The 12,623-nt window shown below is 43.5% G+C and overlaps 2 protein-coding genes across 2 annotated transcripts; both read right to left on the reverse strand.

The window, feature by feature from the left end:
• Positions 1 to 336: 336 nt before the first annotated feature.
• On the reverse strand, positions 337 to 7,335 carry LOC140270280 (GTPase IMAP family member 4-like). Its single transcript, XM_072365408.1, has 2 exons — positions 7,291 to 7,335; positions 337 to 1,112 (listed from the first exon to the last, which is right to left on the reverse strand). Exons 1-2 carry the CDS (start codon positions 7,310 to 7,312, stop codon positions 349 to 351), a joined length of 786 nt encoding a protein of 261 aa, XP_072221509.1. The 5' UTR covers positions 7,313 to 7,335; the 3' UTR covers positions 337 to 348.
• On the reverse strand, positions 3,698 to 4,904 carry LOC140270656 (GTPase IMAP family member 7-like). Its single transcript, XM_072365853.1, has 2 exons — positions 4,883 to 4,904; positions 3,698 to 4,707 (listed from the first exon to the last, which is right to left on the reverse strand). Exons 1-2 carry the CDS (start codon positions 4,902 to 4,904, stop codon positions 3,758 to 3,760), a joined length of 972 nt encoding a protein of 323 aa, XP_072221954.1. The 3' UTR covers positions 3,698 to 3,757.
• Positions 7,336 to 12,623: the final 5,288 nt, after the last annotated feature.

Below are 12,623 nucleotides of genomic sequence, written 5' to 3' on the forward strand. Positions count from 1 at the left end.
GCTGGTGAACTTTGTGGGTCATATTACTCTGAAGAAGGTCACCAGAAGCAGCTTCATGACACCGATACACAGGAGCAGCTCCACAGTCTGATGATGGAATACGTTTCTTTGGGTTTGCTTCATTTTGACCTTCTTTGGGTTCGCTTCATTTTGACCTTCTTTGGGTTTGCTTCATTTTGACCTTCTTTGGGTTTGCTTCATTTTGACCTTCTTTGGGTTTGCTTCATTTTGACCTTCTTTGAGGTGATTCAGCTGCTTGTCAGATGAAAAGGTTGAAACTCCCAGCATGAAGCTGTCTGCTGCCTCTGCAGCAGTGTGTTCAGCAGCTGATTCCAGCTGCTCAGTTCATCACTGCAGAACACATTTGTCTTTCCTCACCGAGCCTCCGGCTGAAGCCGCCTCCTGCTCCACCTGCACCCTCAGGAGGCTCCTCCTCTGCTGCTCCGCTGCCTTCAGCTCCTTTGAAAGTCTCCGTTTCTCCCTCTTTAAGGACCTTTGAGCCCTCAGGAACATCTTTTTGGAGTAGAATCCTCCGCTGTTGTCGACTATGATTTTGTCGATTTTGTCCAGCAGCTGCCTGGTTTGCTCCTCGTCCTTCACTTCGTTGTTGAAGACGTGATATCTGCCAGAGAACCGCTGCATGAGGGCTGTGAGTTCTGCACTCTTTGAAATAAACTGCTCGATAGTTTGTGTCTTTAGCTTGTCTCCATGTGTGAACAACACCAAGGAGTAGTTGGCGGCCGCCTCACCGAACGTATTCAGGATTATCTGGAGAGTGTCTGCCTCCTCCTGGGTGAACCTGCCCAGCCTCAGAACCACCAGGAAGACGTGAGGACCCGGAGCCGACAGCGACAGGCAGCTTCCAAGCTTCCTCAACACTTCATCTCCACTGATGTTTGTGTCAAACAGCCCCGGAGTGTCGATGACGGCGACCTCCCTGCCCCCCACGGCCGCCTCGGCCCTGTCACACTGAGCTGTCCAGGAGGACGGAGACGCCTGGGACTGGAAGGCTCCTCTGCCCAGGAGGGTGTTTCCTGTGGCGCTCTTCCCTCCTCCAGTCTTCCCCACCAGGACGATCCGCAGTGCGTCACTCTTCTTCTGCTTCTTAGATCCTGCAGACAGGAGAGACAACCACAGCTTTTTGTTCTTTAGCTGCTCAAACAATGGATCCCTGAGCTCCAGCAGCTGACCTCACGGTGCAAGATGCTGTCAGTCTATCCAAGAAAGAATGATATGAACATAGACTCCTTATCTGACTACAGAGGAAAGGAGTTTATTATACGCAGCTGTTATAATACAAGCAAAGGAAGGAAAAACGTGGATCTGAGAAAAATCACATTTCAACAGGAAATAAAATCAGTTTCCAATTCAAAGGTTGAGGAAACAAAAAGAGTTTCTACTTTAGTCGTCATGTTAAGAAGGACGAATGGATTTATTGTGTTTGTTAAAACCAGATTTTTAACATGATATTATTAACTGAAGTTGAATTCTCCTGCATGTATTTATTTATTCATCCGACCTAAAGCAGCACACAGTTCTCATCCCGGTGACCCAGAAAAAGCTGTTTCACAGAAGAAGAAAAAGCAGATAATGAGGCAATAACCAAAGGGGGGATCATACATCCCATTCATTGGAAAAGACGTGTACAGAGCTGTGAAGCTGTCCAACTCAACATGGCACCAATTTATCACAGATTCACCAGGTTTTACCTCCTGAGTCAGATATATGTCTGTAAATAAATCAATTCCACTGTTTGTGTTTCATGACAGAAGACAATCAAACGGCCGAGCTGAGCAACTGCTGGACGCTCCGTGTAAACAGGCTGACCTCTGACCTCTGGCAAAAACTGCATTCAGAAACAGCTGGAAGCCAAGAAGGTTTTAACTGAATTCCTCTGATCAACACATTCATTCTGGTCCAAACACCTGATTTAACCTGTTGCTGTGATAAGTTTAGCTTTTGCTCCACAGCTAAACCAGACAAACCAAACTTAGCTTAGCTAGCTAACAGGCTAGTTTGAATATTGCTGCTCTGGAAACATGTAAACTGTTTATTAATATCTTTCTTTTGATATTTTCACTTTGTATATCAAACAGGTTTAATGAGTAATTGTATTAAATCAGAGTGAAGTGATGAACTCTATATTATTACAGCTCCCTTTGGCTGAATATTTCAGTCTGATTGTCGGCGGGTTGTTTTTATGCTTTTGTCTTACTTTGGATTTATAACTTCAGTTTTACTTTGTTGTCTCATCTGTTCAGTCTTTGTTTCATGTCCTGTATTATTGATTTATTTCCTCAGTTTGTCCAGTGTTCTCAGGTAGTCCTTCTTTCTTCTCCCCTGTACATTAATCCCTAACCCTTGTTACTCATTAACCCCCTCGGTATACGTCCTGATTTTCCTTGTCCTTGCCACACATTTAATCAGCCTATCTGTTTGTCTGTCTGTCAGCCTGTCTTCCTGTTGGTTAGCTTTATAACTTTCATCTTATCCTGCTCCATCAGCGCCTTTAGTTTTAATTAAGCCTCCTGGATTATTTCTGCCTTTCTTCGCCTCCTCCCTCCTAACATGTCTGTAGACCCTTTGCGTTCCACTTTACAAGTAACCACTTGGTGATCCGAACACAACCGAGCTTTGCTAGCTTGCTTAAGTCCAGAGAAACGGAGACCATCGTTGCACATTGGTCATTATTCAGCAGTGGTTTACAGGCAGTTATGGAGCAGAGGAGACAGACGTGTCTTTTGAATAAATTGTGTTGTTTATTTTTTGTACATCTGCAACCATGCTAAGCTAATGAGCTAACAGTATTTCACCATTTCAGCGTTATTAGCTTAGTTTATCAAATGTCAGCAAACACAAAGAGCCTTTTTAACCTTATTTCAGGTCCACCCATAGAAAATGTAAACTAGATCTCATGCTCCATTGAATTTAGGGTGTTTTGATTTGTTTGTGCGCCTTATTGTAAAGATATTGTGTTAGCTCAGATCCTGTCCTTTGTTTGGAGGGACCCTGATATCTCTAGGATCATGTTTTAACGAATATACTGTAAGATGAGCCTCTGAAAACACCAATAATAATAAAATTCGATATATCTGCCCACGCCAAGTAAAAAAAACAACATTTTTAACAAGTTTCAGGGTACTGGCATCATCTTTATTGACAAGATGGCAACTTATATCAGCCACTGACCATGGCTCCATAACATGAACACACAGCTGAATATATGTGGAAGTGCTAGGATTTGTTGACTGGAATAAATGGATGAAAGTTGGGGATTTAGCAGGGAACCAGATCTGTGTTGACATTACAATGTAGGGTTGGATAATAAGTGGTGATCGTGATGCTTGTAACAGAGATTTAAAGTCTAAAGAGTTTTTCCTGATTGATCAAAATATTCTGGTTAAGCTTCAGATAAAAGATTATCACTGATTATGTGTTTAAGTGTAGAATCATGTGAAAGCTCATGCAGGTTCTCCCATTAACACACCGAACCACCATGTTTCCACAGACCGACTCAAACCAAATCAGGAATCTGATTTTCACAGTTTCTGCTACATGCATGGAAGGATGAGTTTAAATTATTCTTTCATGACTAAATGTCCTTCATTTAAAACTTTTGCTCCTTCGGTTTCCGGTTGTGTCTGTTGTTCTTTTCCAGTCAGCATGATATATGTACCCATACCCTGAGCTGGTTAAAGCAGTTTTCCTCTGACAGAGGGAGGTTTTCCTGTCAGTAATAAACTTTCTTCAGTTCTCCTTATTGTATGGTGCAGCGATCTGAGACCCCCACTGCTAAAGCTCCAACAGCAGCTCCAACAGCAGCTCCAGCAGCAGCTCCGACCACCAGGCCGATCGGACCCGCCGCAATCCCCAACACGCCGCCAATGGCAGCGCCGCAGGTCGTGGCGACAGCGATCGCTGGCGCCGCAGTGAAGTTGTTGGACCGCTCAGCTCGAGCTCGGGCTTCGCACTGGTATCTCACATGCAGCCGGGTCTCCTCCCGGCGGTACGATCTTCCTATGAATTTGACTCTGAGTGCTTGCAGCTCCTTCTGCTTCTCCTCTTGCATCTCTTTCAGGAGTCGCTCCTTCTCTTTCTCTATTGCCACCTCCGCTCTCTGATACATTGCATTCGTATAGTAGCTTCCACCGTTAGCCATGGTCATCTTGTCAATTTTGTCCAGGAGCTGTCTGGTTTGTTTGGGGTCTTTGATCTCGTTGTTGAAGACCTGGTATCTGTCATAGCACTTTCGGATGATGGCCTTCAGGTCCGGGCTCTCTGAGATGAAGGCCTCAATGGACTGGTTCTTCAGCTGGTCTCCATGTGTGAACAGCACCATCGTGAATCTCTCTGCATCCTCCCCAAAGGTGGTCTGAATCATCTTGACGGTGTCCTTCTCCTCCTGGGTGAACCTGCCCAGTTGGAGAACCACTAGGAAGGCATGAGGACCAGGAGCTGACAGAGATATGCACGTCTTGATCCGGTTCAGCACTTCTTCTTGGCTGAAATTTGTGTCAAACAGGCCCGGAGTGTCGATGACGGCCACCTTCTGACCATCGACATCTCCTTTGGCTTTATGACATTCAGACGTGAGGGAAGACGGAGAAAGGTCTGATTCAAAGGCCTCCCTCCCCAAGATGGTGTTGCCTGCTGCGCTCTTTCCCACTCCGGTCTTCCCGACCAGAACAATCCTTCTCTCGTCTGGATCTGTGTGTAACACGTAGTATTGTTATAACAGAACACTGCAGTGAGAATAAGCATCTTTTTGTTTCTTTGGAACAAACTACATAAGACTATTGGCTTCCAGAGCAATGTTGCAGCACCTTGTTTCTACAGAAGCCCAGAGAGGACAAACCCAACACTGGCTCTGGTTTTAAGTTACTTCTTCTCTGCAGCTTCACCATTAGATGCCACGACAAACTGCTCCTACTTCAAGGCAGTATTTGGAATCAATGAGTGTTTAAAACATTTTATGAGACAAAAGTTTAGAAATTTAGAAGAAGAAATGGTTCAGTAGGTATTGTCTATGCTTTAAAACACCATCCATTAAACGCGACCCAATGCGACCAATAAACCCAACACACCAATAAACACGACCCAACTTGACTCAACGCAACCCAACGTGACTCAATGTGAGTCAAAGTGACCCAACGTGAGTCAAAGTGACCCAACGTGACTCAACGCAACCCAACGTGAGTCAAAGCGACCCAACGTGACTCAACGCAACCCAACGTGAGTCAAAGCGACCCAACGTGACTCAATGTGAGTCAAAGCGACCCAACGTGAGTCAAAGCGACCCAACGTGACTCAACGCAACCCAACGTGAGTCAAAGCGACCCAACGTGAGTCAAAGCGACCCAACGTGACTCAATGTGAGTCAAAGCGACCCAACGTGAGTCAAAGCGACCCAACGTGACTCAACGCAACCCAACGTGAGTCAAAGCGACCCAACGTGAGTCAAAGCGACCCAACGTGAGTCAAAGCGACCCAACGTGACTCAACGCAACCCAACGTGAGTCAAAGCGACCCAACGTGAGTCAAAGCGACCCAACGTGACTCAATGTGAGTCAAAGCGACCCAACGTGAGTCAAAGCGACCCAACATGAGTCAACGTGAGTCAAAGCGACCCAACGTGACTCAACGCAACCCAACGTGAGTCAAAGCGACCCAACGTGACTCAACGTGAGTCAAAGCGACCCAACATGAGTCAACGTGAGTCAAAGCGACCCAACGTGAGTCAAAGCGACCCAACGCAACCCAACGTGAGTCAAAGCGACCCAACGCAACCCAACGTGAGTCAAAGCGACCCAACGTGAGTCAAAGCGACCCAACTTGAGTCAACGCGACCCAACGTGAGTCAAAGCGACCCAACGTGACTCAACGTGAGTCAAAGCGACCCAACGTGAGTCAAAGCGACCCAACGTGAGTCAAAGCGACCCAACGTGACTCAATGTGAGTCAAAGCAACCCAACGTGACTCAACGTGAGTCAAAGCGACCCAACATGAGTCAACGTGAGTCAAAGCGACCCAACGTGAGTCAAAGCGACCCAACGCAACCCAACGTGAGTCAAAGCGACCCAACGTGAGTCAAAGCGACCCAACATGACTCAACGCGACCCAACTTGAGTCAAAGCGACCCAACATGACTCAACGCGACCCAACGTGAGTCAAAGCGACCCAACTTGAGTCAACGCGACCCAACGTGAGTCAAAGCGACCCAACGTGAGTCAAAGCGACCCAACGTGACTCAACGTGAGTCAAAGCGATCCAACGTAAGTCAAAGCGACCCAACGTGAGTCAAAGCGACCCAACATGACTCAACGCGACCCAACGTGAGTCAAAGCGACCCAACATGAGTCAACGTGAGTCAACGTGAGTCAACATGACTCAACGCGACCCAACGTGAGTCATCGTGAGTCAAAGCGACCCAACGTGACTCAACTCGACCCAACGTGAGTCAAAGCGACCCAACGTGAGTCAAAGCGACCCAACATGACTCTACGCAAATTCAAACCAGTCAGGGCTCATCTTTCCTGTTTTAGTTGTGCTCTGATGTGAGGTCAGACATTTTTTAAGATAATCTGTCACAGCTCAGAGATCTGAATCAATGAGAATCCTTCATGTAGGTTTAAAAGTCAGCAGGAATCAGTTTGATGATGATGGAGATCAGTGAAGGTCGAACTGCGTCATGATGCTGTAGCTTCAGACGCATATTTTCTCCAGACTGTAAAGCTTTGACCGGCAGCTCATTCAGACCCGACTCTATCGGCGCTTTGTTAGCTGCCTGCTCCAAACACCACGAAGAGCCTCAGACAGCACAAAGAAGACAAAGTTAATAAAAGATTAAGCTGTGTCAGAGGTTTGTTGGTGGAATTATACGCAACTTTGACTTTGATCCATCCCTTTCACTTTTGTTTTCAGTTGCTGTTAATCGAGGTTTACCCACGAAAAACACTGAGGTTATGGTTAGAAAACACGGTGTCAATCAAACACAACCTGTCAATCAAACACGACCTGTCAATCAAACACAACCTGTCAATCAAACACAACCTGTCAATCAAACACGACCTGTCAATCAAACACACAACATGTCAGTCAAACACACAACCTGTCAATCAAACACAACCTGTCAATCAAACACACAACCTGTCAATCAAACACGACCTGTCAATCAAACACAACCTGTCAATCAAACATGACCTGTCAATCAAACACACAACCTGTCAATCAAACACAACTTGTCAATCAAACCGATCCTGAAAAGTCACAAAGTGAACCTGAACCTGTTACCTTGATAATTTGCCCCGTACATGCTGAGAGACTCAGTGTTCCTGCTGATGTGCGTCCTGTCCTGAATGAATCTGACTTCCTGACACTCGTTATCTTTCATCACACCTGCAGGGGCGTTCCCTCCGTCTGAATTTTTACAGAACGAGGAAGTACAGCTTTAGTTTAAAACAACAATCTGAAGTCACGAGGATCGTCCCGCTCATAGCTTCCGTTTCCTTGGCGTCAGCTGATGCCTGAAGGCTGAGAAGCATCAGCTGGAGCGTGTGAACCCTGCAGCCAGCCCACAGGTGGACGGGCCTCAGAGCTGCATCTCTAACAACATTCCTCTGTGGTGAACATGAAATTCAGGTTCCAGCCGGTTTGTGTGCCAGCGTTCAGATGCCTGAGGATGACTTCAGTTTTATGAGAAACAACCAAAACCAAAACCAGCTGCTGAACAGATTCTCACAAAGATCTCTGAATTCATAGAAATTATTATTATATCTTTTGAGTATTGCAGCTGCTGAGTATAAAGTATACAACATATTCAAAAGTTAAAAAGGACACTCAATGATATAAAAGTAAATATGAATTCACTAACTTATTAGATAACTCCTGGACCTGTTGGTTCTGAGACCCGAACTCAGATAAGAGGAAGATGATGGACGGATAGATGGTGGTTTTGGACTTTAACTCATAAATGACAGTGTTCTTCTGTCTGTGGGATTCTTCTGTCTGTGGGGTCTCGCATCATTAATGTGTTTCTTCATGTGAGAAGAACAGCTGAATTAAAACATGCAGACAGACGAGTCTGACTTGTCTTTCTGTGTCTTCTGACTTCTGGATCTTTCTTTCAGTGAATCAAAGGAACACCTCTAACATCTGTGAATGTTTGTCAAACTACAGCAAAGAAAATAACTGGAATCTGCTTCCTGTGACACACTCATACAGGACATAATGGAGCTGTAAAATCCCATGATGTCTCCCCATGAACACATGCAGCGGCTCCTACACGATGCAGTACCTAAAGGTGGCCACTTGATGTCAGTGTTGGCTGACAAATATCAACCATCAGCGTCATAACCACAGAAAACAAACCAACCCTACAGCCTAACCCAAGTCTGTGAATAATTTAATCTTTATAGGAACTTGTTTTGTCCCCAAAATGAAGGTGGCTCCACACTCAGAACCACAGACTACATTTATGACTGTATTCTGGTCTGCATGCAGAGCTTTAATGTTAAATAATATCCAGAAGCAGATATTTCTGAAGCAGACAATTAATGCAAAAACAACTCAAATGCACAGCTAACAATCTAATAAAAGTGAGACAAAATAAGTCATTTAATACTTCCATAGTGTGTAAAAATCCCCTCTTCCTGTTCCATATATCAGTCTTCTGGTGGAAATGTTCTGCTGTCAGCTGCACTGAGGAGCATGCATCTTCCATCCAGCAGCAGCCTCAGAGGATATAAGAGCCCAGTGGATAAACTATATCTGAGGCTAATGTTCCAGCAGAGTTAGCTAAAGACTGTGAATGTGCAGCAGACACTTTTCATCCCACTGTTTTAACAACTTGGTCCAGTTCAACGCTGGACTGAAGGAACTGAGCCACAAAGAGGATCAGTTCCAACTCTCAGAGCCTGAACTTCAGAGCAGGGAAATGGAAGCATCTGAGAAATAACTCCTCATGGTTTATTTACTGATTTATTTCTTCCTTTAGCAGCAGCTAACGCTAACAGCTTAGCTAATGAAATAACTCCTCATGGTTTATTTACTGATTTATTTCTTCCTTTAGCAGCAGCTAACGCTAACAGCTTAGCTAATGAAGATGACGTACACCAGCTTCTAAGGAGTTACTGCTGTTCCTTTCTGAAAGATGAACATTATTGTTCCCACATTACTTTGTCAGCTGAAGCTTTCTAGTTGAACGGTTGAACAACCTGCAGCTGTGTTTAAGGTGTGTTTCCAACACAACACCGGTCCTCTCCTCACTCTCGCTGTGTTAGCATTATGTGGCTAATAAAATAAAATAAATAATAAAATAAAATAATAATAATAATAATAATAATAATAATAATAATAATAATAATAATAATAATAATAATAATAAAATGAAAATAAAATTAATTTAATTTCTTGTAAAACATTTGTGTTTATGGGACACTTTTCATAAATATACATATTTATTTTTGTTTAATTTAAAATAGAGAACCATACGAAAGGGGGTCTGTTGATTCTGAAAAGCAGCGGGCGGAATGTTTGTGGTCGCTGCAGGTGTTCGGGGGAACGGTAACGGAGCGACACCTTCCGCTTCTCCCTCCCTCACACCCTGGCCCGCATCGTGTCTTCACCTGCTGTTACAGGTCAGTAAATGGTGTGTGAACCGGAAAAAGGTTGTTTAATGTGGTCACCTTTTATCCACCATACTGTAAATAAGAGAGTTGGAGGCGGTTTGTCTGAGTTATTTATGGGAAAAACGGGAGAAATTTCCCGCGCAGCCGCCATTACGAGCCAAGCTCGTTTAGGTCAGGAGCCTGTTAATGAGAGCTTTATACACGTTGAAACCACGGTTTATTTTTGTATGTTTCCTGTTAAAGTGTTTTTTTGAGATGTGAACACTTACAGTATATTTAAAAGTGAGCTGATTAGCACATGTAGCTCAGAGCGGTTCTGTACAGCTAACAGATGCACCTTAGATGCTGGATTTCATGGTACACTGAGTGATTCCTACCAGTAATTTACCGAATGAGACTAACATGATGTATTTACTGATACTGTTTATTGGATATAACTGTGTATGAAAGGAAATGTGATGATTAGAGACTGAAATGGCTTAAGAAGAACACATTTCACTGTGTGAATAGTTGAATGTAAGTGATGTGAACATAGAACCAACTGAATTGTGCTGTAAAGACTCATGTTTAGAGTTTACAGAGCTTGATTCTGTGTAAAATAAGTCGGACTCAGACACATTCTGGAGAAAAACGGAGACGCATCGTGTCTTCATTACTCTGCTTTCACAGGTAACACATCTGTCACCGCGGCCCCCATCCTGGGAACCCGTAATTACATTAATTACATCATCGGCATGTTTCTTATGAAGATGTGGGTCTAAAAGTACAATTGTTTAATGAGGTTAATGTATCCAAAATACCAACCTTGACCTTGTCTCATCCATCTCAGTAAGACCTCAGAAAATTGTGTCAAATTGTTAAAAAGGGCATAAAAAGATGGAATACGTCGCCTTTAAAGACGGGTTCTGAGCCCTGTGGGGTGATGGGGAGATCTTTGGGAAAAGGCTGGAGCTTGGCTGTTACAGGCACTGAGGTATTTCCAAGTCTTTTTTACACTTCACAGGGAGCTAATGTGGTGAAGCTGATGCAGGGAAAGTGTGATCAGTTCTCTGGCTGCAGCACTTTGGATCAGCTCAAGGAATGAATTATACGCCCAGATAAAAGGCCTGATGGTGGTTTAGCCTGGATGTGATGGATTTATGAACTAGACTTAGAAATATTCTGGAGATGAAAGGAAGCTGCTCTAAAGATGTTTAATATGTGAATTATCAGATGATGCTGGTTTGGGTTTGCTTCATTTTGACCTTCTTTGGGTTTGCTTCATTTTGACCTTCTTTGGGTTTGCTTCATTTTGACCTTCTTTGGGTTTGCTTCATTTTGACCTTCTTTGGGTTTGCTTCACTTTGACCTTCTTTGGGTTTGCTTCACTTTGACCTTCTTTGGGTTTGCTTCACTTTGACCTTCTTTGGGTTTGCTTCATTTTGACCTTCTTTGGGTTTGCTTCATTTTGACCTTCTTTGGGTTTGCTTCATTTTGACCTTCTTTGGGTTTGCTTCACTTTGACCTTCTTTGGATTTGCTTCACTTTGACCTTCTTTGGGTTTGCTTCATTTTGACCTTCTTTGGGTTTGCTTCACTTTGACCTTCTTTGGGTTTGCTTCACTTTGACCTTCTTTGGGTTTGCTTCATTTTGACCTTCTTTGGGTTTGCTTCATTTTGACCTTCTTTGGGTTTGCTTCATTTTGACCTTCTTTGGGTTTGCTTCATTTTGACCTTCTTTGGGTTTGCTTCATTTTGACCTTCTTTGGGTTTGCTTCACTTTGACCTTCTTTGGATTTGCTTCATTTTGACCTTCTTTGGGTTTGCTTCATTTTGACCTTCTTTGGGTTTGCTTCACTTTGACCTTCTTTGGGTTTGCTTCATTTTGACCTTCTTTGGGTTTGCTTCATTTTGACCTTCTTTGGGTTTGCTTCATTTTGACCTTCTTTGGGTTTGCTTCACTTTGACCTTCTTTGGGTTTGCTTCATTTTGACCTTCTTTGGGTTTGCTTCACTTTGACCTTCTTTGGGTTCGCTTCATTTTGACCTTCTTTGGGTTTGCTTCATTTTGACCTTCTTTGGGTTTGCTTCATTTTGACCTTCTTTGGGTTTGCTTCACTTTGACCTTCTTTGGATTTGCTTCATTTTGACCTTCTTTGGATTCGCTTCATTTTGACCTTCTCTGGGTTTGCTTCATTTTGACCTTCTTTGGGTTTGCTTCACTTTGACCTTCTTTGGGTTTGCTTCACTTTGACCTTCTTTGGGTTTGCTTCATTTTGACCTTCTTTGGGTTTGCTTCATTTTGACCTTCTTTGGGTTTGCTTCATTTTGACCTTCTTTGGGTTTGCTTCATTTTGACCTTCTTTGGGTTTGCTTCATTTTGACCTTCTTTGGGTTTGCTTCACTTTGACCTTCTTTGGGTTTGCTTCATTTTGACCTTCTTTGGGTTTGCTTCATTTTGACCTTCTTTGGGTTTGCTTCACTTTGACCTTCTTTGGATTTGCTTCATTTTGACCTTCTTTGGATTCGCTTCATTTTGACCTTCTCTGGGTTTGCTTCATTTTGACCTTCTTTGGGTTTGCTTCACTTTGACCTTCTTTGGGTTTGCTTCATTTTGACCTTCTTTGGATTCGCTTCATTTTGACCTTCTCTGGGTTTGCTTCATTTTGACCTTCTTTGGGTTTGCTTCATTTTGACCTTCTTTGGATTTGCTTCATTTTGACCTTCTTTGGGTTTGCTTCATTTTGACCTTCTTTGGATTCGCTTCATTTTGACCTTCTTTGGGTTTGCTTCATTTTGACCTTCTTTGGGTTTGCTTCATTTTGACCTTCTTTGGGTTCGCTTCATTTTGACCTTCTTTGGGTTTGCTTCATTTTGACCTTCTTTGGATTCGCTTCATTTTGACCTTCTTTGGGTTTGCTTCATTTTGACCTTCTTTGGGTTTGCTTCACTTTGACCTTCTTTGGATTTGCTTCATTTTGACCTTCTTTGGGTTCGCTTCATTTTGACCTTCTTTGGGT

Source organism: Leuresthes tenuis, unplaced genomic scaffold (genome assembly GCF_036924035.1).
Source record: "Leuresthes tenuis unplaced genomic scaffold, fLeuTen1.0.hap1 SCAF_15, whole genome shotgun sequence".
NCBI lineage: Eukaryota > Metazoa > Chordata > Actinopteri > Atheriniformes > Atherinopsidae > Leuresthes > Leuresthes tenuis.

Coding starts and splice junctions, on each gene's coding strand:
- LOC140270656 (XM_072365853.1), bottom strand. CDS start 4,904: ATGGTGAAGCTGCAGAGAAGAA. Junction 4,708..4,882: donor GGTGAAGCTGCAGAGAAGAA/GTAACTTAAAAC, acceptor TGTTACACACAG/ATCCAGACGAGAGAAGGATT.
- LOC140270280 (XM_072365408.1), bottom strand. CDS start 7,312: ATGTACGGGGCAAATTATCAAG. Junction 1,113..7,290: donor GTACGGGGCAAATTATCAAG/GTAACAGGTTCA, acceptor TCCTGTCTGCAG/GATCTAAGAAGCAGAAGAAG.